This window comes from Papio anubis, chromosome 1 (assembly GCF_008728515.1).
Source record: "Papio anubis isolate 15944 chromosome 1, Panubis1.0, whole genome shotgun sequence".
NCBI classification, from domain to species: domain Eukaryota; kingdom Metazoa; phylum Chordata; class Mammalia; order Primates; family Cercopithecidae; genus Papio; species Papio anubis.
Window position 1 is genome coordinate 43,232,839 of NC_044976.1, and position 27,670 is coordinate 43,260,508.

General features: G+C 49.2%; 1 protein-coding gene across 2 annotated transcripts; it reads left to right on the top strand.

The window, feature by feature from the left end:
- KIF2C (kinesin family member 2C) lies at nt 1-27,094 on the top strand. Of its 2 annotated transcripts, XM_031667939.1 has the most exons (21): nt 1-181; nt 1,110-1,204; nt 6,767-6,868; nt 7,035-7,083; nt 9,662-9,784; nt 12,466-12,588; nt 13,374-13,474; nt 14,390-14,485; nt 15,548-15,602; nt 15,694-15,856; nt 17,141-17,231; nt 17,673-17,736; nt 17,814-17,905; nt 18,949-19,091; nt 20,333-20,537; nt 20,645-20,755; nt 21,967-22,034; nt 22,397-22,502; nt 22,595-22,708; nt 26,710-26,833; nt 26,982-27,094. In XM_031667939.1, exons 1-21 carry the CDS (start codon nt 112-114, stop codon nt 27,062-27,064), a joined length of 2,178 nt encoding a protein of 725 aa, XP_031523799.1. In that variant the 5' UTR covers nt 1-111; the 3' UTR covers nt 27,065-27,094. The 2 variants fall into 2 exon arrangements, with proteins under 2 accessions (XP_031523799.1, XP_031523802.1); XM_031667942.1 differs by lacking the exons at nt 1-181; nt 1,110-1,204 and adding an exon at nt 5,758-6,160.
- The last annotated feature ends 576 nt before the right edge of the window (nt 27,095-27,670 follow it).

A 27,670-nucleotide genomic window follows, 5' to 3' on the forward strand; every position in this document is an offset into this window, starting at 1 on the left:
TTGCGCGCGGGATTTAAACTGCGGCGGTTTACGCGGCGTTAAGACTTCCTAGGGTTAGCGGAATTGAGGTTTCCTGGCATTGCGCGTTTCTTTTCCTTGCTGACCCTCCGAATGGCCATGGACTCGTCGCTTCAGGCCCGCCTGTTTCCCGGTCTCGCCATCAAGATCCAACGCAGTAATGGTGAGGAGCGGGGTCCCTAGGTCAAGGGGACTCGTGAGCGGTGAGACGACGGAAATTACTGCCTCTCCCCAGACACACAAATGGGCTCTCACTCTCTTTCTCTCCCTCCCTCCTTTTCACACGCACTAACTCCTGGTCTCTGCACTGGCAGTCATTCTTCCCTACACGGGTGAGAGTCTGCGCTGGACGTGGGTCCCTTTCGCTGTCCCCCGGGAGTGGGCGAACCTTCTCCAAGGCTGGTAGACCCAGGGAAGTTGGGGCTTCTAAATTCACTTCCCTTCCAAAATTCTCCCCGGAAAATGCCCTGCTCTTACGGGGACCTCGGTCTCCTGGCCCCTCTACTCTGGAATAATATTGCACAGTTGCAGTATGTCAGGCACTGGGACTTAGGGTTAACGGGACAGACAAGATCCCTGCTCTTGAGCAGCTTGTAGTCGTTCTCTCTTTTGCTTAAGCAGCTACCGCACTTCTGGCACGTCTAATACCCGTGTCATTAGGGAAATGGACAGATATGACCGCCAGAAGTGAGTTAGGAAAACCCCAAGAGGGCCAGATCCTTAATGCTATGTTGAGGAAAAGTTCATCTAAGGGCTTTAAGGAATCCTCTGCTCAAACATACTTTTGTGTGTTCTCTTCTGTAGGCTCCCGCTCTCTTTTTTTTTGTAGGCTCTCTTTTGAGTAGGGGTGAATCCTTATCCCATGCAGCTCAATTTAAAAACCTGTCCCCTGCCCACCTCACTGTGGATATTCTAAAGGTGAAGCCCAGGAGATTTATTTCTCTTAGTTTTGTTTGTTTGTTTGTTTGTTTGTTTTTTAAAGGCAGCCGCCTGCTCCTTCAGGTTAACTCCACTTTGGGAATCTCTGTGGAATCCTAAAAGTGAAGCTCTCAGGAAAGAGAGGGTAACTCTGGTTTTTTCATACTTTATAGGTTTAATTCACAGTGCCAATGTAAGGACTGTGAACTTGGAGAAATCCTGTGTTTCAGTGGAATGGGCAGAAGGAGGTGCCACAAAGGGCAAAGAGGTAGGTTCTATGAGAATTCCTCTACCACATTTAATGCCTTCCTACATAAAGGATCTGTGCAGAAGTGGAATCTGTGAGAGCCTAGTTTCTGATGCTGTGCTCTTTTCACTCACGCCTGTAATCCTAGCACTTTGGGAGGCTGAGGCGAGTGGATCATCTGAGGTCAGGGGTTCGAGACCATCCTGGCCAACATGGCGAAACCTGTCTCTACTGAAAATACAAAAATTAGCCGGTCATGGTGGTGCTAGCCTGTAATCCCAGCTATTCAGGAGGCTGAGGCAGGAGAATTGCTTGAACCCAGGAGGTGGAGGTTGCAGTGAGCCGAAACTGTGCCACTGCACTCCAGCCTGGGCGACAGAGTGAGAATCTGACTCAAAAAAAAAAAAAAAAATTGGCTGGGTGCGGTGGCTCTTGCCTCTAATCCCGGCACTTTGAGAGGCCTCATCTGGAGGATTGCTTGAGCCCAGGAGTTCGAAACCAGCCTGGGAAAAATGTTGAGACCTTGTCTCTACAAAAAATAAAAAATTAGCAGGGTGTGGTTGCTTGTGTCTGTGGTTCCAGCTACTCGGAAAGCTGAGGTGGGAGGATCGATTTAGCCTGGGAGGTTGAGGCTGCAGTGAACCATGATCGAGCCACTGCACTCTGACCTGGATGACGGAGTGAGACCTTTCCTCAAAAAAAATAATTGGTCTTGGCTGGGCACAGTGGCTCACATCTATAATCCCAGCACTTTGGGAGGTCGAGGCGGGCAGATCGCTTTGAGCTGAGGAGTTCAAGACCAGGCTGGGCAACATGGCAAAACCGCATTTCTACAAAAAATACAAAAAAACATTAGCCGGGCATGGTGGTGCATGCCTGTGGTCCCAGCTACTCTGGAGGCTGAGGCTGGAGAATTGCTTGAGTCTGGGAAAGCACAGGTTTCAGTGAGCTGAAATTGTGCCACTGCTCTCCAGCCTCCTGGGCGACAGAATAAGGACTTGTCAAAAAAAAGAATGGTCCCCTTCCAGATGCATTGGGATTTTATTTAGTCAGATTGAAGCAATCAATCGTTTTCTGGTATGTCTGTAGAAAGCAAACTGCAAACTGTAGCCTGGTATGGTGGCTCACACCTGTAATCCCAGCACTTTGGGAGGCCGAGGTAGGCAGATCACTTGAGATCAGGAGTTTGAGACCAGCCTGGCCAACATAGTGAAACCCCCATGTCTACTAAAAATACAAAAATTAGCTGGGCCTGGTGGCACAGGGCTGTAATCCCAGCTACTTGGGAGGCTGGGGCAGGAGAATCACTTGAACTCGGGAAGCAGAGGTTGCAGTGAGCTGAGATCACGCCACTGCATTCCAGCCTGGGCAACAGAGTGAAACTCCGTCTCGAAAAAAAAGAAAAAGCAAACTGCACAAAATTTTACGTTTTAGAAAACTTTGCTTGCCCAAGCTAGGTTCTGCATGAACACTACCTGTGATATCAGTTAGGTGAATGAAATCAATAACCTGGCTGAGGAGACAAAAATACGTTTCTGAATCACCAAATAACAAAAAGCAACTTGTGATGAATGGCCCAGATGAGCATTGCTAGAGCAGCTCAGAGGTGGAAACTTTCTGAGAATGGGCTGGGCTTGGAGAGTGGAGTGTGAAGGCTTAGCCGAAGCAGCAAGATGGCACACACAGGGACCATGAAGAAGCTGGCCACAAGCAGTGCAGGGCCCAGGATGCTTGGCAGCAGCAAAACAGCTGAAAAAGGAGACAAAGGTCTTCGTGTCTGGCACTGAGCTGGTTAGGTTTTCTTCTGTAGGCAGTGGGGATTTTGAGGAGAGCACTGTGACTAAGACACTTCTGTTCTAGCGGCATTGTGGTGTAGTGAAAAGGTCACTGGGCTAGGAGTATGAAAACCTGGATTCTAGTCTGGCTCTGCCACTGCTTTGTGTTCTCGGGCATGTTTCTGCCCCTCTTCGAAGTTTGGTTTCCTCATCTATAAAGTGAGGATGATGATAATGTCTACCTCACAGGGTTGTTGTGAGGATTTACTCAGCAGATATTTTGGACTGCTTCCAAAATGCTAGACACTTACGGGGTGCTAGGGATACAGAGGTGAAGGAGACAGACTCTTGGACCCTCTTCCATGGAGCGTAATAAAATAATACATGTAGCTGGGCACAGTACCTATAATCTCAGCACTTTGGGAGGCTGAGGCAGGGGGACCTCTTGAAGCCAAGAGTTTGAGCCCAGCCTGGGCAAATACAGCAAGACCTCATCTCTACTAAAAATAAAAAACAATTAGCTAGTCATAGTGGCTTGCGCCTGTGGTCCCAGCTACTCCAGAGGCTAAGGCAGGAGGATTGCTTGAGCCCAGGAGTTCAAGGCTACAGTGAGGCACAACACTCCAGCCTGCGTGACAGAGTGAGACCCTGTCTAAAAAAAATATAAGTAAAAAAGATAAAACATGTAAAAAGCTTGCTTAGCATAGTACGTATAGTAGAGATATTTAGGTGGTATATTTGAGAAATAAAAGGATTGAATACTTTCCATTATCTGCCGCTAAAGAATCAAGAGGTTCCTAAAATTCCTTTCAGCCAGCTATTATCAGTCCTTTGTGATTCGTTTTTTGTTTTTGTTGTTTGTTCAGAAATATATCCCTTGTCTTACCTCAGATCAAATACTGCTTTTGGAATAAGATCCAAACTTCTTAATGGTGCATTCAGGCCTTTTCAAGCTCTGATATTTTTTCTTTTGAGACGAAGTCTCACTCTGTCACCAGGCTGGAGTGCAGTGGCACGATCTCCTCAGTGAGCCAATCTTGGCTCACTACAACCTCCATCCCCCAGGTTCAAGCGATTCTCCTGCCTTAGTCTCCCAAGAAGCTGGGATTACAGGCACCTGCCACCACACCCATCTAATTTTTGTATTTTTAGTAGAGACAGGGTTTCACCATGTTAACCAGGCTGGTCTCAAACTCCTGACCTAAAGTGATCTGGCCGTCTTGGCCTCCTAAAGTGCTGGGATTACAGGCGTGAGCCACCGCGCCTGGCTTGAGCTCTGATTCCAATCACCCTTTTTCTTTGTACCACACACTCTTCTTCCACATATCCTATCCCCTGGCAAATGAGGTGGTTTACTGCTCTGTGACTGTGCCTAATTCCCTGCTGCTCTTACATGCTTATTCCTTTCTCCTGGGATGTTCACCCTGAATTATCAACATGAGAACCAGCTGATTGTCAGAGCAAGGCTTAAAACTCTGTTTTTTGCGGGGTGCAGTGGTTCATGCCTGTAATCCCAGCACTTTGGGAGGCTGAGGCGGGCGGATCACGAGGTCAGGAATTCAAGACCAGCCTGGCCAATACGGTGAAACCGCGTCTCTACTAAAAATCCAAAAAATTAGCCGGGCATGGTGGTAGGCACCTGTAGTCCCAGCTACTCAGGAGGCTGAGGCAGAAGAATCGCTTGAACCCGGGAGGTGGAGGTTGCAGCAAGCTGAGATCGCGCCATTGCACTCCAGCAGCCTGGGTAACAGAGTGAGATTCCGTCTAAAAAAAGCTGGACACAGTGATTCACGCCTGTAATCCCAGCACTTTGGGAGGCTGAGTCGGATGGATCACCTGAGGTCAGGAGCGCAAGACCAGCCTGGCCAACGTGGTGAAATCCCGTCTCTACTAAAAATACAAAATTAGCTGGGCATAGTGCTGCGTGCCTATAATCCCAGCTACTGGGGAGGCTGAGGCAGGATAATCACTTGAACCCGGGAGGTGGAGGTTGCAGTGAGCTGAGATCATGCCACTGCATTCCAGCATGGGTGCTAAGAGTGAAACTCTGTTTCAAAAAACAAGAAAACAAAAAACTGATTTTCCTTGTTGTTTATGCTCTCTGTAGTTTAGGGGTTGGAAATGGGGGAGGTGTGTACCAATAGTCTGTGGCTGTCCCAGAAATGTGGATAGAAGTGTGATTACTGAAGTGCTTGCCAGCTTTTGCATTTAGTGATTCTATCCCTTTTTTTTTTTTTTTTTTTTTTTTTTTTTAGTTTTGCTCTTGTTGCTCTGGAGTGCAATGGCTCTATCATGGCTCACTGCAGCCTCCGCCTCCCGGGTTCAAGCGATTTTTCTGTCTCAGCCTCCTGAGTAGCTGGGATTACAGGCGTGCGCCACACCGGCTAATTTTGTAATTTTAGTAGAGACGGGGTTTTTCCATGTTGGTGAGGCTGGTTTCGAACTCCCAACCTCAGGTGATCTGCCCGCCTCCGCCTCCAAAAGTGCTGGGATTACAGGCGTGAGCCACTGTGCCCGGCCTACATATGTCGTAATGCATCTTTGACTACTTTCCCCTTGCAGGCTGCTGTCTTCGTGGTGCCTAACAAATGCTTGAATAGGCAGCTAATAACTGCAGGTTTCGTATCTAGGCAGTAAAGTCCTCACCTTGGAGTACATGCTTCAGCTCTGTCACATTTTAAAATACAAATAACAAGTTGGGACAAATTTGATATGTCTGAACCTGTTGTAAAGTTATCCTGGTGAAGTTTGAGTTGTTCCTGGAGGATTGCAGGACTCTGATGATGTAAACTTAGAATTGTGACCTCATTGCAGGCATCAACAGGAAATAGGTAAGGCATGGGCAGGAAGCCATAACTGGGGAAGAAGTTTCTGGGCCCAGAAGAAAATGTAGGTAGTCTTAGGGTTAGGTAGCAGCTGTCGGGAACTTGCCCCTGCCCATAAGATCCTAAAGGGCCTCCATTGGACTCTCACCAGACAGTTAGAACTTGTTTCCTCCTCCGTGTCAGCCAGCAAGAGGTGCTTAGGGGGCTGTGCCCAGCAGGACCTCACTGCCCAGCAAAACAGCAGGGGAGCCAAGTGGCCTAGATCTGCTGTGGAGTACCCAACAGTTTGCCTGCCTGTCTGCCCTCCTCTTCACCTTATTCTCATCACTGACGTCTACCATTGGCTTGGAAATCAGAAACCCATATCCATCTAGATGGTAAACCATTATTAAGGAGTAACTATTTGTTTTATAGCTATTCATACTTAGTGGAACTTAAAGCTGGTAAAGTTTGAATTTAGGGGTAGCCCTATCGACTTTTTTTTTTTTTTTTTTTTTTAAATGTTTTTGTGTTTTTTTGAGACAGAGTCTCACTCTGTCGCCCAGGCTGGAGGGCAGTGGCATAATCTCAACTCAATGCAACCTCCACCTCCTGGATTCCAGCGATTCTCCCACCTCAGCCTGGGGGGACCAGGCACAGTGTCTCACACCTGTAATCCCAGCACTTTAGAAGGCCAAGGTGAGATCACCTGAGGCCAGGAGGTTGAGACCATCCTGGCCAACATGGTGAAACCTGGTCTCTACTAAAACTACAAAAATTATCTGGGCTTGGTGGCACACGCCTATAGTCCCAGCTACTCGGGAGGTTGAGGCAGGAGAATTGCTTGGACCCAGGAGGCGGAGGTTGCGTTGAACCGAAATCACGCCACTGCCCTCCAGCCTGGGTGACAGAGCGAGACTCTCTCAGAAAAAAAGAAAAGAAAAAAGAAATGTATTTGGATTGAACAATGTTGTTTCATTGAAACTTTTACTTGCTCCTTGCAGATTGATTTTGATGATGTGGCTGCAATAAACCCAGAACTCTTACAGCTTCTTCCCTTACATCCAAAGGACAATCTGCCCCTGCAGGAAAATGTAACAATCCAGGTAGGTGCCTGTCATCTGGCTGCAGCCAGTGCCCCAGAGGATTCACTTTGCTTATTGGCTCTTTGCTGATTGATTGTCTGGCATTTTAGCATAATACATGGGCCCAGGATAGGCCCTTGAGAATTGATAAGAGCCATATATTGTGACAATTTGATTTGTTTTTCAGAAACAAAAACGGAGATCCGTCAACTCCAAAATTCCTGCTCCAAAAGAAAGTAAGTGGATTTCTACTAGCTTACTGTCATGGAATTTGTGTCAGGAATTATGTTTCTAGGACTCAGAGTTGTGGAAGCTCCTCTTTTGCAGGTGGTTTCTATGTGGGCTGAGTCCTGCCTATGTTCCAAGCTTCTTTCTCTATGAGGAAGAATCCAACCTACAGCTATCAGGCCAACCTTTAAGAGACCTGGTGCATTTAGGAAATTTGCTGCCTGGCCTGGAAACCTTTTCTGTATAATCCAGAGCCTGATGCTAAGAAGAGTGGAAATCAGCCATTGGTAGGCCTGTTTTCTTCCCTCAGGGGAACAGTATGCCCTGGAAAGAGGCTTTGAAAAAGGGAGACACTAGGTCTGTGGGTTGTTTAGAAGTACAGTTGGTGGCACTATAGAGAGGGATGGCTGGGGCTGGAGAGAATAACAGCATTGCCTCGTGGTCTAGGAGGTTGGGCTCTCTCTGCAGAAGTAGTCTGTGAAAACCTACTTTGACGACATGATAGACTGTGACTCTAGGGGGTAAGCTTCCCAAAAGATCCAGCTTAAAGCCAGTTGTACCTTGAAGGCTGATGACCTGCACAGCTCTCCAGGTCTAGGGGTCATCATTGCCGCAAAAGGATCCAGCTACCTCAGGGACTCCCAGAATACTGGGGCTTCAGATTCTGGGGGCCCTGGGTGGAGGGTGGTGCCATTGCAAGCTTGGGCCTGACTGTTGTGGTGCTGGCCCTTTCTTGCTGGGTGTACCACAAGGGAATGCAGGAGAGTTGGGACTCGCAGCAGTCCCATTCCATGTTCATGTCCTCAAAGGATATTGCCACAGCTTTTTGTTTTTTATTTTTCAAAGGCAGGGTCTCACTTGGTTGTCCATGCTGGAATACCATGATATGATCGTAGCTCACTGTAGCCTTGAACTCCTGGGCTCAGGCAATCCTCCCACCTCAGCCTCCCATGTAGCTGGGACTACAGGTGTGCCTCATCACACCTGGCTAATTTTTTTTTTTTTTTTCGTAGAGACAAGGTCTCACTATGTTGCCTGGGCTGGTCTCAAACTCCTGGCCTCAAGGGATCCTCCTGCTTCAGCCTCCCAAAGTGCCAGGATTGCAGGCGTGAGCCACCATGCCCAGCCAATAGCTTTTTTTTTTTTTTTTTTAGGATGGAGTCTCACTTTGTTGCCTAAGCTGGTCTTGAACTCCTAGCTTCAAGCAATCCTCCTGCCTCAGCCTCCCAAAGTGCTGGGACTACAGGCACACACCACCATGCCCAGCTACACAGCTCATTTTAATTAAAAAAAAAAGTCTTTAAGGTCCTGAGCGGTGGCTCATGCCTGTAATCCCAGCACTTTAGGAGGCCTAGGTGGGTGGATCACCTGAGGTCAGGAGTTTGAGACCAGCCTGGCCAACATGGTGAAACCCCTGTCTCTCCTAAAAATACAAAAATTAGCCAGGCGTGGTGACGGGCACCTGTAATCCCAGCTACTCAGGAAGCTGAGGCAAGAGAATTGTTTGAGCCCAGGGGGTGGAGGTTGCAGTGAGTGGAGATCGTGCTACTGTACTCCAGCCTGGGCGACAGAGTGAGACTTGGTCTTAAAAAAAAAAATTACAGATCATTTGGGGCTAGATGTAATGGCTCACACCTGTAAGCCCAGTGCTTTGGGAGGTTGAGGCAGGAAGATGGCTTGAACCTAGGAGTTTGAGACCAGCCTGGGCAACATAGCAAGACCCAATCTTATTATAAAAAATAAAATAAAATCATTAGGGAAACAGGAAGATTGTAAAAATTCAAGATATGGATTATATATAGCCATCAGCTTGAACTTACAATACTCAGAAACTCGGTAGAAGTTGGTTTTGGCAGAGGTTGCAGTGAGCCAAGATTGCACCACTGCACTCCAGCCTGGCTGACAGTGTGAGACTCTGTCTCAAGAAAAAGATGGGCTGGGCGCGGTGGTTCACGCCTGTAATCCCAGCACTTTGGGAGGCTGAGGCAGGTGGATCACAAGGTCAAGAGATAAAGACCATCCTGACCAACATGGTGAAACCCCATCTCTACTAAAAAAAAAAAAATACAAAAATTAGCTGGGTGTGGTGGCACACGCCTGTAGTCCCAGCTACTCGGGAGGCTGAGGCAGGGGAATTGCTTGAACCCGGGAGGCAGAGGTTGCAGTGAGCCGAGATTGTACCACTGTACTCCAGCCTGGGCAACAAGAGCGAAACTCCTCAAAAAAAAAAAATAAATAAAATAGTAATAATAATACTTTTTCTCAAGGACTTAGATTAGGTCTCTCTCTCTCCAGAAATGTTTTCAAGATAGCTATAGGTCCCTGTACTTACTCAAGACAGATGCTCTTTGTGGGAGATGTCCTTGCCCTCAGGAGCTCCTGGATTTGCACAATGTGGACAAAATTTGCACAATTTGGGGGTACTGGTACTTGGTCTAATTTTTCCTTTCTAAGGAATATGGGAAGTTGGTGAGCCCCTTTCCTGGTGGCTGGGACCAATTTCACCTTGTACAAAACTTGGAGGTTTGCCCCTGACCACCCTCCAGATCATGCAGCACTGACTGGCTACTGCTCTCGGTTCTCCAGGTCTTCGAACTCGCTCCACTCGCATGTCCACTGTCTCAGAGCTTCGCGTCACTGCTCAGGAGAATGACATGGAGGTGGAGCTTCCTGCAGCTGCAAACACCCGCAAGCAGTTTTCAGTTCCTTGTGAGTAACGAAAGTGCCCCGCACCTGCCATGTTTGAGGCCCTGAAGCACATTGCTTGGTCCCTGTGCTAGAATATCCTGAGATTCATCCATTCCCCCAGCTTCAGAACTGGTCTGCTCCTTCCCTACCAACACGGCTTGCTTATTTGGAAATCATCTCTTTTTTAAAAAACTTAATTGAAACATTACACACACATACACACAGACATGTACACATAGCATTGAGTACATAGTTCTGTGAATTTTCGTAAACTGAACACACTTATGTATCTAACATGATCAGAGCATTACCAGTACTTCAAAGCACCTGAGTGCAAGCCTTGTTTCTCACATGCGGGCATGTTTTCCTGTGGCCATGGAATCAGTCTTTCACAAGCAGTGAAAGACTGGGCAGAAGCCCTCTGACATAGTTGAGGAGTCTAAGGTCTAAGTACACATAGCATTGAGTTCAGTGAATTTTCATAAACAGAACTCACTCGTAACTAATATGATCAGAGCATTACCAGAACTTCAAAAGTCCCTGTTGGGCACATTTCCAGCTCCTAATCCCCTCAAGGGTACCTATAATCCTGACTTCTAATAGCATTAATTAGCTTTTTTTCTTTCTGTATTTTTTTATTTATTTATTGAGACGGAGTCTCACTCTGTCACCCAGGCTGGAGTGCAATGGCATGATCTTGGCTTACCACAACTTCCGCCTCCTAGGTTCAACCAATTCTCCCGCCTCAGCCTCCTGAGTAGCTGGGATTACAGGCATGTGCCACTATGCCCGGCTAATTTTTGTATTTCTAGTAGAGATGGGGTATTGCCATTTTGGCCAGGCTGGTCTCGAACTCCTGGCCTCAAGTGATCCGCCCACCTTGGCCTCCTAAAGTGCTGCGATTACAGGCGTGAGCCACCGTGCTCAGCCTTCTTTTTGTACTTTGTTTTTCTTTTGAGATGGAGTTTTGCTCTTGTTGTCCAGGCTGGAGTGCAATACTCAATCTTGGCTCACCTCAATCTCCGCCTCCTGGGTTCCAGCGATTCTCCTGCCTCAGCCTCCCAAGTAGCTGGGATTACAGGCATGTGCCACCATGCCCGGCTAATTTTGTCTTTTTAGTAGAGACGGGATTTCTCCATGTTGGTCAGGCTGGTCTCAAACACCCGACCTCATGTGATCCGCCTGCCTTGGCCTCCCAAAGTTCTGGGATTACAGGTGTGAGCTACCGCACCTGGCCCTCTTTTTATACTTTTTTTTTTTTTTGAGACAGAGTCTCGCTCCATCACCCAGGCTGGAGCGCTATGGCTTGATCTCGGCTCACTGCAACCTCTGCCTCCCAGGTTCAAGTGATTATCTTGGCTCAGCCTCCCGACTAGCTAGGACTACAGGTGCACACCACCACACCCAGCTAATTTTTGTATTTTTAGTAGAGACAGGGTTTCATCACATTGGCCAGGCTGATCTCAAACTCCTGACCTCATGATCTGCCCGCCGCAGCCTCGCAAAGTGCTGGGATTACAGGCATAAGCCACTGCGCCCGGCCCTTTTTTGTACTTTATATAAATTGAATTTTTTTTTTTTTTTTTTTTTTTGAGATGGAGTCTTGCTCTGTCACCCAGGCTGGAGTGCAGTGGCGCGATCTTGGCTTACTGTGAGCTCCGCCTCCCGGGTTCATGCCATTCTCCTGCTTCAGCCTCCTGAGTAGCTGGGACTACAGGCACCCACCACCATGCCCGGCTAATTTTTCTGTATTTTTTTAGTAGAGACGGGGTTTCACAGTGTTAGCCAGGATGGTCTCGATCTCCTGACCTCGTGAGACACCCACCTCGGCCTCCCAGCTGGGATTACAGGTGTGAGCGAGCCACCGCGCCCAGCCTATATAAATTAAATTTAAAATTTTTTTTTTTTTTTTTTGAGACGGACTCTCTGTTGCCCAGGCTGGAATGCAGTGGCAGTGGCGTGATCTCGGCTCACTGCAAGCTCTGCCTCCCGGGTTCGCACAATTTTAAAATTTTTTAAGTGAGTCAGATGAGGTGTGGAAAATTAGTAAATATAAACAAAAATTTTTAATGTGAATTGTTTGTCAGTCTTTAATAGATTATATAAAGTAGATGCAAATTTTGTAAGACACACAACCATTACACTTTACATATATCAAATTCAGCTCTAATAGGATGAAAGTAAATGAATGGGTCATGACCAAGTATGGGAAGTAATGAGGTGTTGTGGATTGGACCTTTCTGTATTGAATCAATCTGGTTAGTTGTTTCCCCAGTTCCCCATCACCCTAGCTTTTCAGTCTTTGCTCCTGTTAACCACCTGGGTTCCTGAGGCTTGGGAGAAGTCAGAAAGGCCTGGCTTTTCTCCCTAAGACCAGACCTGGCCTGACCTGAGAACTCATGCTTGGGTGAAGCCTAAAGAGTTCATGTCCTCAGAGGCTTTTCCCTTCATGTCAAAGCCCATACTAAACTTTTCACATACCCTTTAAGATATTTTGACCCTAGGAGCCAGCCCTTGCAGAAAACGTGGTCAGGGTGAGAGTGTGGGCTGAGGTGAAGGGAAAAGTACAAGCTCTGCACATACTGTAAGAGCCTTGCTGAGCACGCAGGTCACTCTCCCGGCCCATAACCAGGGCCATGGGCTCAGGTGAGATGCCTGTGGTATACCTGCCTGCTTCTCCAGTGACTCTTGTTCCCCTACAGCTGCCCACCCTAGGCCTTCCTGCCCTGCAGTGGCTGAAATACCATTGAAGATGGTCAGCGAGGAGGTGGAAGAACAAGTCCATTCCATCCGAGGCAGCTCTTCTGCAAACCCTGTGAACTCAGGTAGACACACTGAGCTGTCTGCTGTTCTGTTTCCAGTGAGGCACAGATAGTTAACATCCCGTCCTAAACCTGGCTTACCTTGGCACCTGAGTTCAAGCCCTGTTTGTCACATGGGGGCATGTTTTCCTTTGGCCATGGAATCAGTCTTTCATTATCAAGACAAAACAAGAACTGTCTGGCCGGGCGTGGTGGCTCAAGCCTGTAATCCCAGCACTTTGGGAGGCCGAGATGGGCGGATCACGAGGTCAGGAGATCGAGACCATCCTGGCTAACACAGTGAAACCCTGTCTCTACTAAAAAATACAAAAAACTAGCTGGGCGAGGTGGCGGGCCCCTGTAGTCCCAGCTACTCGGGAGGCTGAGGCAAGAGAATGGCGTAAACCCAGGAGGCGGAGCTTGCAGTGAGCTGAGATCCGGCCACTGCACTCCAGCCTACGTGACAGAGAAAGACTCCGTCTCAAAAAAAAAAACAAACAAACAAGAACTGTCTCACCTCTGTGGTTGTTGAGAAAGTAGCCAAGATGCTTAGGGAAAGTTTGGGTTAGAACTGGAGTACAGTTACCACTATTTGACTTCACACTGGCCAGGCCACTACTTTGTGGACTTGTCCATCCCGAGAGTCACATCTATTACTTCTTTTTGCATATAGTGATTTAAGAGTAAGGATCTAGAGAAGGCCTCTCCCTGGGAAAGGCCCAGTACTCAGTAAATAGCCAGAAAAGAGCAGGCTGGCTTAGACTGGTAACAGAGTGGGCTTCCTTTTTTTTTTTTTAATGTTTTTGTAGTTCGGAGGAAATCATGTATTGTGAAGGAAGTGGAAAAAATGAAGAACAAGCGAGAAGAGAAGAAGGCCCAGAACTCTGAAATGAGAATGAAACGAGCTCAGGTACCTTTCTTGGGAGGCTAGGGCAAGGGTTTTTGGACAGGTGTCCTTAACCGAAACCCTACACACAGCCGAGATACAGTTGGGCCCCAGCATTTCTGAGGCTCCAGTTCTTGAGGCCCCAATTCTTTTTTTTTTTTTTTGAGACAGAGTCTTGCTCTGTTGCCCAGGCTGGACTGCAGTGGTGTGATCTCTGCTCACTGCAATCTCCACCTCTGAGTTCAAGTGATTCTTGTGCCTCAGCCTCCCAAGTAGCTGGGATTACAGGCGTGTGCCAGCTACTTTTTTGTATTTTTAGTAGAGACAGAGTTTCGCTATTTTGCCCAGGCTGGTGTGGAACTCTTGGCCTTCTAAAGTGCTGGGATTGTAGGCATAAGCCATTGCATCTGGCCTCTGAGGCTCCAATTCTGATATCCAGGAAATAACTGGTTTATCAGGATTCAGAGAACAAGTAATTCAGAAATGTTTCTGAAGGTCCTTAGATGAGGAATATTTCATGCTGATTGTCTAGTAAGCAAGCCACATGCTCACATGGCAGGATGGCCAGAGGGGCTGCAGGGCATAATTGGTCTGCTTTCTCCCACCCTCCCCTGAGTTGTACGCATTTGGAGGGCAGGGACTGCAGTACAGTCCCCTTATTTGGGTTCATTGCTTCTAGGTAGCCCAGTCTGCTGCTGTGCCTCCCAGAATGTGGAACTGGCCCTAGTCCCAGTTTCTAGCATGCTTTGGTGTATGCTTAGGCCCCTCTGCCAGTCTCTTCCCCAGTGCTTTGTACCTGGCTTCTCAACCTACAGCCAGGGCGGGGACTTTGACAACTGTGAAGGGTGGTGAGCAAAGAGCTATTGCTGCTGCCGCATAGGGGTCTGAGAGCACTTACATCTTAACAGTCTGCCCTTTTTCACTCCCGTCTCAAACCAGGAGTATGACAGTAGTTTTCCAAACTGGGAATTTGCCCGAATGATTAAAGAATTTCGGGCTACTTTGGAATGTCATCCACTTACTATGACTGATCCTGTAAGTACATCTAAAGAACTTCTCTTTCTTGAATAAGTGTACAATTGAGGGAAGGAAAACTTCTCTTTACAGGAATGAGGGCATGCAGGAATCTTTACTCACCTTTGAGCGTTTTATTTTATTTTTTTGAGATGGGGTCTCTGTCACGCAGGCTGGAGTGCAGTGGTGCGATCTTGGATCACTGCAACCTCCACTTCCCTGGGCTTGAGTGATCCTCCCTACCTCAGCCTCCCGGGTAGCTGGGACCACAGATGCATTCCACCGCACCCTGCTGATTTTTTGTATTTTTGGCAGACGGGGGTTTCACCACGTTGCCCAGGCCAATCTCGAACTTCTGGGTTCAAGCGATCTGCCCGCCTCGACTTCCCAAAGTGCTGGGATTACAGGTGTAAGCCACCGTGCCTGGCAGAGGCTATTTTATTTTATTTTTTGAGACGGAGTCTCACTCTGTCGCCCAGGCTGGATCTTGGCTCACTGCAGCCTCTGCCTCCCGGGTTCAAGCAATTCTCCTGCCTCAGCCTCCCCATTAGCTGGGATTACAGGCATGTGCCACCAAGTCCAGCTAATTTTTGTATTTTTAGTAGAGATGGGGTTTCACCATGTTGGCCAGGCTGGTTTCGAACTCCTGACCTCATGATCTGCCCACTTTGGCCTCCCAAAGTTCTGGAATTACAGGCGTGAGCCAATATGTCCAGCCGAGGTTATTTTTTAATATCCTTTGGTGGGCTGAAGCTAGTGAGGCCCACATGGGAGGGGTCTGATCTTTATAAACTGGGTTCCACTCCCACTACCATAGGTTGGCTAGATTCCTGCATTAGTAAGAATCATGAAAGTAGTGCTGAAACTCCTGTAGACAGCAGAGTGAGAAAAATGGGAACAAAATCCAGTGCTCTCATCTTGTGCTCTGGAGTATCTAATGGAGGATGCAGGGGTCCTAGTGTTAGACCTTGTCCTCTGACTGGGCCAGACATGGGATTGGAAGGGGTGGAAGTTCTGGACAAGCTTGCTTTTGAAATTGCTCTGACCCTTTGCTGTTGGTTGCCTCCTCTCATTCACTTGCAGATCGAAGAGCACAGAATATGTGTCTGTGTTAGGAAACGCCCACTGAATAAGCAAGGTAAGTCCTGTTCAGTCAGGAAGAGGCTTCAGACTGATTAAGGGGCCTTCTGTTTCCAGGGAGCACCCCCTGAAATACTCTCCTTCTGCAGAATTGGCCAAGAAGGAAATTGATGTGATTTCCATTCCTAGCAAGTGTCTCCTCTTGGTACATGAACCCAAGTTGAAAGTGGACTTAACAAAGTATTTGGAGAACCAAGCATTCTGCTTTGACTTTGCATTTGATGAAACAGCTTCAAATGAAGTTGTCTACAGGTTAGTCCCTTGCATCTATTTTTCCCTCCTTGTGCCCTTCCATTTTTGTTGTGGGACATGGTGGTAACACTACTTACAGACATGCTGAATTCTGAGGCTCTTCCTCGCTTCTGTGTTTTCTTTGGGTCATACCCTTTGGCAGCTTAGTGGCCCATCCTTGAGTGGATCCTGGATAATGAGGTATTACCCATTATGCGCTGAGGCAGGGCTGGCCAGGCTCCAGGGGTTCTTCCTGTGCCTTATGCAGCCATCTTATTGTCCACTGGGATCTGCTCTGCTGCTTTTTTTTTTTTTTTTTGAGACAGAATTTCACTCTTGTTGCCCAGACTAGAGTGCAGGGGCACAATCTCAGCTCACTGCAACCTCCGCCTCCCAGGTTCCAGCAATTCTCCTGCCTCAGCCTCCTGAGTAGCTGAGATTACAGGTGCCCACCATCACACCTGGCTAATTTTGTGTTTTTAGTAAAGACAGGGTTTCGCCCTGTTGGTCAGGCTGGTCTTGAACTCCTGACCTCAGGTGATCTGTTCGCCTTGGCCTCCCAAAGTGCTGCGATTAAAGGTGTGAGCCACTGCGCCCGGCCCCGGATCTGCCCTTTCTAATACAGCACCCAGTACCCTCATAGGGATATTTATTTTATTTTATTTTTATTTATTTATTTTTTGAGACGGGGTCTCAGTCAGTCTGTCACCCAGGCTGGAGTGCAGTGGTGAGATCTCAGCTCACTGCAACCCCCGCCTCCCGGGTTTAAGCAATTCTCCTGCCCCAGCCTCCCAAGCAGCTGGGATTACAGGCATGCGCCACCACACCTGGCTAATTTTTTGTATTTTTAGTACAGACAGTTTCACCATGTTGGTCAGGCTGGTCTCAAACTCCTGAGCTCAGGTGATCCACACACTTCAGCCTCCCAAAGTTCTGGGATTACAGGCGTGAGCCACCATGCCCAGCCAGTAGTGTCTCTTCTGCTGGAAGTTGGATGCTGAGCTTAGGCTTTCATCCTGTGTCTCCAGGGTCAGAGGAAAGGTTGGATGACTTAGAGTATGGGCCATCAGCTTGCTCCTGGATAGTCAGCCCAGGGATCCCCCAACCCCCATCCCACTGCCAGTTTGCTAAGAGTATTTAGATTTGTAAGTGGGGTTGGGGTCAGGTGGGATCACTGAGGCAAGAGAGGAGTGCTATTCTTAGAAGGAGGAATCGACCCTGAGAACTCTGCAGTGGAAGGGTGGCAGGACATGTTCCAAGAAGCACATGTTGGGAACAGATACAAATACTCTACTCCTCTTCTAGGTTCACAGCAAGGCCACTGGTACAGACAATCTTTGAAGGTGGAAAAGCAACTTGTTTTGCATATGGCCAGACAGGAAGTGGCAAGACACATGTGAGTATTGAGGCCTGGCAGGGAAAGAGCCTTTCCATTGTGCATCCCTGGCTCCCTATAAAAGGAGACCATGAGTTTCTTAAGAAAGGCCCCTTGAATTTTCAGGTACAGACAATCTTTAGCAGAAGGTGGAAAAGCAACTTGTTTTGCATATGGCCAGACAGAGGAGTAGCAGACACATGTGAGTATTGAGGCCTGGCAGGGAAAGAGCCTTTCCATTGTGCATCCCTGGCTCCCTATAAAAGGAGACCATGAGTTTCTTAAGAAAGGCCCCTTGTTGCAGATGCCCCATCACCAGATGGCCTTGCCATGTCAGACACAGGGAGGGGCTTTAGGTCCAGCCTTCTGGCTTTGTTGTGGCCCACTGTGGTGATGGGCCAGTAGTGCTCTGCCCTAGGCCAACGGCCGTTTTCCATGGTCATCTACCCCTTCCCTTTGCAGACTATGGGCGGAGACCTCTCTGGGAAAGCCCAGAATGCATCCAAAGGGATTTACGCCATGGCCTGTAAGTACTGTGTACTGCTGCTTCAGGGTTGGGCACCAAAAGGCATGTTGTTTGCTTAGCAAGGTTCTCTCCCTCAGCCCGGGACGTCTTCCTCCTGAAGAATCAACCCTGCTACCGGAAATTGGGCTTGGAAGTCTATGTGACATTCTTCGAGATCTACAATGGGAAGGTAGCTGGTGGGAAGCCCCTTGTTTACACTGTTGGGACCCAGCACATTTTAAAACCTTGAAGTTGGCTAGAAGTTGAAGCCAAAAACCTGTTAGCTGTCAAGCCACTGATGGGCCACTCTGCCCTGGCATGCACGTGTAGGGGGTTTCATCTGATGGTGAGATGGCACCTAAGTTCAACAAATATGGCAAGAATACTCCTCAGGGCCCCCTCTCAGGTGCCAGGTTTGCCTGTGTGTGTCCTGACCTCCCTCAGCCTATTTCCTTCATCCCTTCTTTGCTGATTGTGCACATTCAGTCCCATATTCATTCTTTCCCTTCCCGCACCCCCATACATCTCTTTCCACCCCTCTCTGTATGCACTGTGTGCTTCTACAGAGTTGCTTTCCCTAGAGTGGGATCTAGATAATAAAAATAGCTAATATTTATCATTAATAAGATATTAGGGACTGGGTGTGGTGACTCAGGCCTATAATCCCAGCACTTTGGGAGGCTGTGGCAGGCAAGTCACCTGAGGTCAGGAGTTCGAGACCAGCCTGGCTAACATAGTGAAACCCCATCTCTACTAAAAACACACAACAAATCAGCTGGGCATGGTTGTGGGCACCTGTAATCCCAGCTACTCAGGAAGCTGAGGCAGGAGAATCGCTTGAACCCAGGAGGCAGAGCTTGCGCCATTGCATTCCTGCCTGGGCAACAAGAGCTAAACTCCGTCTCAAAATAATAAGAATAAGATATTAGGAGCCATGTGCTATTCTAAGTGCCATCTGTCTCGGCTTTACAGATGAGATGCAAGGCTAGAGTGGTTATTAACTTGCCCAGGCTCACACAGCTAGTAAGATACCAGAGTCACAGTAAACTGAGGCAGTTTGGCTCAGATCCCAAGTATATTGCCCTCTGCTAGGCTGACATCCATCATCTCAATGTTCTCTGCCTTTCCTGCTGCTGGCTCTTGTCTGAGCTGGGCAGGCTCTGTAGGAGGGAGCAGTCGGGTAGGGTGCCTGGTGCCCAGTGGCCTTAGCCTCATTCCCCCTGCCTGGCACAGCTGTTTGACCTGCTCAACAAGAAGGCCAAGCTGCGCGTGTTGGAGGACGGCAAGCAACAGGTGCAAGTGGTGGGGCTGCAGGAGCACCTGGTTAACTCTGCTGATGACGTCATTAAGATGATCGACATGGGCAGCGCCTGCAGGTCAGAGTCCTGGTGCGGGGGAAGGAGCGACCTTCTCATGTCTAGTTCATGAGTAAAGTCTAACTCTGAGCACATTTCTGTTTACACAGAGTGCTGCTTTGCCCAGTTTGGTAAGGGCTGTGAAGGCCTCTGCTTTATAGGGTCTCTATAACATATGAGGGCCGGGCGCGGTGGCTCAATCCTGTATCCCAGCACTTTGGGAGGCCAAAACGGCTGATCATTTGGTGGTCAGAGATCGAGACCATCTCTGGCTAACACACGGGAAACCCCCGCTCTACTAAAAAATACAAAAACTAGCCGGGTGGAGGGGCGGGCGGGCACCTGTAGTCCCAGCTACTAGGGAGGCTGGGAGGCAGGAGAATGGCTTGAACTCCGAGGCGGAGCTTGCAGTGAGCTGAGATCCCAGCCACTGCACTCCAGCCTAGGCTAGAGCCACACTCCGCCTAAAAAAAAAAAAAAAAAAAAAAAAGACATATGACCCCAGGGCCAGAGGCTAATCAGAACCAAGTCAGGTCGGGTACAGTGGCTCACACCTATGATCTCAGCAGTTTGGGAAAACGAGGCAAGAGGATCACTTCAGGCCAGGAGTTATGATCGCACCACTGCACTCCAGTCTGCATGGCAGAGCGAGACTCTCAAAAAACTTTTTAAAAAGTCAGCAAGTCACCAAAGTCATGCTTCCTGGCTTCTCTGGGTTCCTCTTTGCTCTTCCCTCCCTTTGTGGTGGAAGTCAGGAGCTCTGGGTCTGTTCTGGGCTGGAAGTAATGGGTTCATACCCCCTCTGCACAGAAGTAGGGGAGCACTTTTCCACTAGGGCTGTGAATATTGGTACAGTGGAGCGCTAGGCAGCTATGGAGGCCCAGGGAGGGGGCTGCCCTCTACAGGGTCCCTCGGGTGCCCTGGGTGGCAGGTGGTTCATGACAGCTTCCCCCTTCCTTGTGGGCCCTTTGTAGCAGAGGCAATTTATCCTTCCCCATGTCCTTCTAGGGCTCCAGGTCTGGCAAAGGACTGGATTCCCTAGTCCAGAATCCAGTACTAATTTGGCTGCCAGGAAAATGTATTAGGTCCAGAGCTGGAGGGAGAATTGCTACCCAGGGAGGGCAAGATGGAAGCCTGGGACAGGAAGACACAGGATTTCTTCGCCTCCTAATCTGTGTCCTTCCCTTCCTAGAGAACGTCTGTGGACTTGGGTGCCTTGGGGGCTGGTGACCACAGAATCTCATAACCTTTCTTTACCACAGAACCTCTGGGCAGACATTTGCCAACTCCAATTCCTCCCGCTCCCACGCCTGCTTCCAGATTCTTCTTCGAGCTAAAGGGAGAATGCATGGCAAGTTCTCTTTGGTAGATCTGGCAGGGAATGAGCGAGGTGCAGACACTTCCAGTGCTGACCGGCAGACCCGCATGGAGGGCGCAGAAATCAACAAGAGTCTCTTAGCCCTGAAGGTAGTGGGGCAGCTAGAGCTGGTTGGCCAGGAGAGCTGCTGGGAAGGGATGGGGAGGGGTCAGTGCAAGGAAAGAAGGGACCTCAATTGTTCCTGCTGCCCCCACAGGAGTGCATCAGGGCCCTGGGACAGAACAAGGCTCACACCCCGTTCCGTGAGAGCAAGCTGACACAGGTGCTGAGGGACTCCTTCATTGGGGAGAACTCTAGGACTTGCATGGTGAGTAGGGTCACTTTGAAGGTGATGGTGCAAGAGGAGACAGAGTTGCGTTCCACAGAGACACTTAGTCCTGTCCCTGGGCGGGAAGCTCAGCACTGCCAGCTGCCTGCGTTTCCAGGCTCTACTGTGACTGAGCTTCCAGATCCTGCTTTAATGCACCAGCCTCCTTGTGGCCTAACGAAGCGGGGAGGAAGGGATCTATCCCCTTTAAGATGTGTAGATGCAGCTCTTGCTTTGGGAGAGGTCATTCCTCCATTACCGGATGAAAAAGGGGTTCCAGAATTCAGAAGATGGGCCTTTGGGTCAGCAGGAAAGGGAAGTCCTTGTTTCTTCCATGGCTTCCCTCAGGTTCATTGGCTCCCAGCCTAGAAAATAGAAATAGCCTGGATCATAAAGCTGTGTTCTTGAATGACTTCCTCTTCCCTGTTTTATCCCCAAGCCCTTGTATGTGAGATCTGCCATCCTTCCCCTCAAGAGAATATTCTCCCCTACCCTTTGGGTAGGGGCCTTTTTCATAAGGAAGGTAGAATTTTCTGACTAAGCTCTAAACCCTGTACCTAAGGCATTGTCCCTTGGCCTAAGGGAACTGAAGTTTCCAGCAGAAGCCACAGAGCTTTAAGATAGGACCTTGGGCTGGGCGCGGTGGCTCACGCCTGTAATCCCAGCACTTTGGGAGGCGGAGGCGGGCGGATCACAAGGTCAGGAGATTGAGGCCATCCTGGCTCATGTGGTGAAACCCCATCTCTACTAAAAAATACAAAAATTAGCCGGGTGTGGTGGCGGGCACCTGTAGTCCCAGCTACTCAGGAGGCTGAGGCAGGAGAATGGCATGAACCTGGAAGGCGGAGCTTGCAGTGAGCCAAGATCGCACCACTGCACTCTTGTCTAGGCAACAGAGTGAGACTCCGTCTCAAAAAAAAAAAAAGAAAAGATAGGACCTCGGTAGCAAGACTGTCTCAGTAAAGGAATAATGAAGCGAAAGATAATTAGATGTGTCTTTGAAAGTAGGAAACCAAAGTCTGAGGCATCTTAATTTGCAATGCCCATGGGGCAAGTGGCCTAGCACAGCACAGTGCTAAATGAGTCCTCCCATCAATACCATGTGCGTCTCCGAAGCTTGAAGAAACTCCGAGTGGAGGCCCCTCGGGGGCAGGCTATCTAGCATCCTCACTGTGCCTCTCAGCCTTTAATCACCCATCCCTCTTTTGCAGATTGCCACGATCTCACCGGGCATAAGCTCCTGTGAATATACTTTAAACACACTGAGATATGCAGACAGGTACTAGTACCTACAGCTAGGTGGGATGGGGAACAGGACTGGCAAGGGAAGGGCAGTGATGAGAGGGGAGGAGGCTCTGGGGCCTCGGGGCCTACTGTATACTCCTCTGTGACTCTGAACCTGGGACTTGGGAGTTCAGCCATAAAGCTAGGTCTGTCCCAGTCCTCTCTGGGCCCTGCTGGGGAGTCAGCAAGGTGAGGGGCTTTTCCAGTCCAGCTTTAGTTGACTCTCTCCTGGCTGAAGGCAAGGTTGCCATTCCATTCCCTTGGAGCCTCAAGCCTCGAAGCCTGGGTGGTACCGCGCTCCTGTGGTGAGTACCAAGGGGGCTGCTGTGGGGATCTGAGACCTCCTTGTTTCCTCAGGGTCAAGGAGCTGAGCCCCCACAGTGGGCCCAGTGGAGAGCAGTTGATTCAAATGGAAACAGAAGAGATGGAAGCCTGCTCTAACGGGGCGCTGATTCCAGGCAATGTAAGGACCAGGATGGGGCCAAGCAAGACAGAAGTGTGGCCTGCTGAGGTGGCAACTGATCACACAATTGCCTTTCTTTTTGGCCCTCTCAGTTATCCAAGGAAGAGGAGGAACTGTCTTCCCAGATGTCCAGCTTTAACGAAGCCATGACTCAGATCAGGGAGCTGGAGGAGAGGGCTGTGGAAGAGCTCAAGGAGATCATACAGGTAGGCAGCTGGCCCTGGCCAGAGAACTGGATGCATCACGGCCCTCAGTGTGTTCCGTACCATTCCCAGAACATGACCTGGGTCTTGTTCCCACAGGTGTTCACATTGGGGTAGCAAGAAGCAGCCCTCTACACCAGCACTCTTTAATGCTTTGCCTATTAACCCAGCTGTTCTTCTAATTATCACAACCCCTTCTGCAGGTTGGCACACGTAGGCTTTCTGACATCACACTAACCAGAGCCAGTCTCTCCTCCATGCTCCTGATAGAGGATTTGAAGGGTGATCCATATGCAGGGATCTTCTCTTGTTTTTTTGGTGAATGTTGCAACTCTTGTGCTGGATCCAAGGGCCAAAAAACATGAAGTATAGGTAATAGGCCCTAAGGGTGTGACTTGAGATCAATCCTATCTCTTCCATTAACAAGCTGATTTCCTTATGAAAGTCATTTAGCCTCACTGGGCCTCAGTTTTTGCATCTCTGAAATGGTCAAGGTAGGATGGTTGTATTTGAGGGTTCCATAATATGCTTATAAAGCATCAGCACAGTACCCAGTGTGTGGCCAGGGTTTAGTAAGTGGTAGGTGCCCCTGCTACTGTAATCCCTACTGTGGAAGAGGAAGTGACCGGGAGGCAGGAATTTACATCCTAATGGTGGGGCGCTCAGAGGATTGCAGAGCAGGAAGGAAGAACTTGGGGCAGGTGTAACTGAGGAGGGACTGTGAAGAGTAAGTGCTCAGGCCTGTCCTCCCCTTCCTGGAGTGCACAGGGGTACAGAGTTTTGTAAGCACATGGCACTTTCAGGATGAATGAGAGGCTCACTGTGGTCAAAGCAAAAGGAATGAAGAGGTGATGGAGGGTAATTAAGGCTGTGGACAGGTCAGCAGGGATCTGATGCTAAAGAGCCTTCTAGATGGTCACAGGCCTGGACTGCATCATGAGGACAGTGGAAGCCTTTGGAGGGTGTTAAGCAGAGTGGTGACATGGGCATGTCAGAGCTTTAGATATATCATATGGTCACCATGTGGAGCCTGGTTTGGGAGCTTGGGAAAAGCAAAAGTAGAGGCAGTTAGGAGATTGTTGGAAAGCGTTCAAGAAAAACTAGTGCCAGCCAGACACGGTGGCTCATGCTTGTAATCCCAACACCTTGGGAGGCCGAGGCAGGTGGATCATGAGGTCAGGAGTTTGAGACCAGCCCGGCCAACATGGCGAAACCCCATGTCTACTAAAAATACAAAAAACTAGCCAAGTGTGGTGGCGGGTGCCTGTAATCCCAGCTGCTTGGGAGGCTGAGGCAGGAGAATTACTTGAACCCGGGAGGCGAAGGTTGCAGTGAGCCGAGATCGCACCACTGCACTCTAGCCTGGGTGACAGAGCAAGACTCCATCTCGGGGGAAAAAAAAAAAAAGAGAGAAACTAGTGCCTAGACCAAGCTGTGTCCGTGTTCATGGGATTGGAATGAGGGCATGAGATTCACGAACCATTTAGATATACAAGCATCAAAATCTTAAAAGGTACCCCCCAAAATATGTACTCTCTCTCTATATATGTTTTTGTTTTTAAGAGAATCTCACTCTGTCACCCAGACTGGAGTTTAGTGGTGCAATCTTGGCTCACTGCAGCCTCCGCCTCCTGGGTTCAAGCAATTCTCCTGCCTCAGCCTCCTGAGTACCTGGGATTACAGGTGCTTGCCACCATGCCCGTCTAACCGTCTAATTTTTCCTTTTTTTTTTTTTTTTTGAGACGGAGTCTCGCTCTGTCGCCCAGGCTGGAGTGCAGTGGCCGGATCTCAGCTCACTGCAAGCTCCTCTTCTCGGGTTCACGCCATTCTCCTGCGTCAGCCTCCCGAGTAGCTGGGACTACAAGCGCCCGCCACCTCACCTGGCTAGTTTTTTGTATTTTTTAGTAGAGACGGGGTTTCACTGTGTTAGCCAGGATGGTCTCGATCTCCTGACCTCGTGATCTGCCCGTCTCGGCCTCCCAAAGTGCTGGGATTACAGGCTTGAGCCACCGCGCCCGGCCATTTTTTGTATTTTTAGTAGAGATGGGGTTTTATCATGTTGGCCAGGCTGGTCTTGAGCTCCTGACTTCAAGTGATCCGCCTGCCTCAGCCTCCCAAAGTGCTGGGATTACGAGTGTGAGCCACCATGCTCAGCCTATTATCTGGTTGTTTTATGTTTGCTTGTTTTTGGGTTGGGGGTGGAATGCAATGGCACGATCACGGCTCACCGCAACCTCCGCCTCCCAGGTTCAAACAATTCTCCTGCCTCAGTCTCCCAAGTAACTGGAGTTACAGGCATGTGCCACCACGCCCAGCTAATTTTGTATTTTTAGTAGAGACAGGGTTTCTCCATGTTGGTCGGGCTAGTCTCGAACTCCAACCTCAGGTGATCCACCCGCCTCGACCTCCCAAAGTGCTGGGATTACAGGCGTGAGCCACTGCGCCTGGCTGTATATTTATTATTTAAAAAGAATCAGGTGATCAGGCAGGCAATCACCTGAGGTCAAGTGTTCGAGACCAGCCTGGCCAACATGGTGAAACCTCGTCTCTACTAAAAATACAAAAATTAGCCAGGCGTGGTGGCAGGTGCCTGTAATCCCAGCTACTTGGGAGGCTGAGGCAGAAGAATCACTTGAGCCCGGGAGGCGAAGGTTGTAGTGAGCCGAGATAGTGCCACTGCACTCCGGCCTGGGCGATAGAGCAAGATTGTCTCAAAAATAAAATAAAATAATCATTTGGCCAGGTGCAGTGGGTCATGCCTGTAATCTCAACACTTTGGGAGGTCAAGGAAGGAAGATCACTTGAGCCCAGGAGTTCGAGACCAGCCTGGGCAACATGGCCCCATCTCTACAAAAAATAAAAATAAATGAATATCCCAAAGGTGGTGTGAGCAGCAAAAATTGTAATAAAAAGAACCATTTAGGGAGCAGAATTGGGGAGGATTTGGTGACAAGTAGGGTGAAAGAATAAAGTCACTCAGACTGGGCATGGTGGCTTACGCCTGTAATCCCAGCACTTTGGGAGGCTGAGGCAGGTGGATCACAAGGTCAGGAGATCAAGACCATCCTGGCCAACATGGTGAAATCCCATCTCTACTAAAAAATAAAATTAGCTAGGCGTGGTGGCACGCACCTGTAGTCCCAGCTACTTGGGAGGCTGAGGCAGGGGAATCGCTTGAACCCGGGAGGCGGAGGTTGCAATGAGCCGAGATCGCGCCACTGCATTCCAGCCTGGCGACAGAGCAAGACTCTGTCTCAAAGAAAAAAAAAAAATTAGCTGGGTGTGGTGGCGTGCACCTGTAGTCCCAGCTAGTCAGGAGACTGAGATAGGAGAATCGCTTAAACTTGGGAGGCGGAAGTTGCAGTGAGCCAGGATTGCACGCCACTTCACTCCAGCCTAGGTGACAAAGTGAGACTCCATCTCAAAAAAAATAAAAATCACTCAAATTTCTAGCTTGGGCATCAGGACCAATGATGTTATTCGTTTGATATAAGAGATGGGGATAAGCTTGGGGTAGAAGGCCAGGAATGGTTCCTCAGTCCTGTAATCCCAGCACTTTGGGAGGCTGAGGCTGGTGGATCACCTAAGGTCGGGAGTTCGAGACCAGCCTGGCCAACATGGAGAAACCCTGTTTCTACTAAAAATGCAAAATTAGCCGGGCATGGTGGCACATGCCTGTAATCCCAGCTACTTGGGAGGCTGAGGCAGGAGAATCCCTTAAACTCGGGGAGTGGAGGTTGTGGTGATCCGAGATCGCACCATTGCACTCCAGCCTGGGCAACAAGAGTGAAACTCGGTCTCAAAAAAAAGAAAAAAGAAGCTTGGGGTAGGAAGAGGGTGAATTCAAGCTAAAGATTTCCTTGGGAAGAGGGTGCACAGGCAGGGTGTGGGTCATGGACCAGAGGTAAGGCATATTGCTCAGTTGTCTGCATTGCAGTTGTTAGGACCCCAGGAATGATTTGCTAAATGGTTATTGAACTGACAAGGTCCTCCCTGTGTTGTAGCAAGGACCAGATTGGCTTGAGCTCTCTGAGATGACTGAGCAGCCGGACTATGACCTAGAGACCTTTGTGAACAAAGCGGAATTTGCTCTGGCCCAGCAAGCCAAGCATTTCTCGGCCCTGCGAGGTGGGTATGGCTGGATGGGGTGCAGGTGGACGATGGTGGCCTCGGCTGGCTCTTGGGCAGCTGCAAGTGATAGCAGCTCTGCCTTGAGTGAATGGGGGCTCCTCAGACTCTCACTAACCCCATATGTACCACTACCCCTTTCTTCCAGATGTCATCAAGGCCTTGCGCCTGGCCATGCAGCTGGAAGAGCAGGCTAGCAGACAAATAAGCAGCAAGAAACGGCCCCAGTGATGACTGCAAATAAAGATCTGTTTGCTTTGACACCCAGCCTCTTCCCTGGCCCTCCCCAGAGAATTTTGGGCACCTGGTGGGTCTAGGCAGGATCTGAGCTGGGACAGGTTCTGGTAAACGCCACATATGGGGGCATCTGGGCCCAAGGCAGCTGGGGAGGGGTCCGAGTGACATGGAACACTCCTTTTCTTTTCCTCGGTTGTCGCCCTCGTGGGAGGAAGGAGCTCTTAGTTACCCTTTTGTGTTGCCCTTCTTCCCATCAAGGAGAATGTTCTCAGCATAGAGCTTTCTTTTCATCCTGCCTGTGTGGACTGGCTGCTAATGGAGAGCTCCCTGGGGTTGTCCTGGCTCTGGGGAGAGAGAGGGAGCCTTTAGTCCAGCTATCTGCTGGCTCTAAACCTTCTACACCTTTGGTCCGAGCACTGAATGTCTTGTACTTCAAAAAAATGTTTCTGAGATGACTTTCTACCTTACTGTCTTCCTAGAGATCCAAGAGGATCCCTACTGTTTTCCGTTTTATGTGTTTATACATTGTATGTAACAATAAAGAGAAAAAAATAAATTAGCTGTTTGTGTGGAAAGGGCCTGGGATATGTCTGAGCCTTC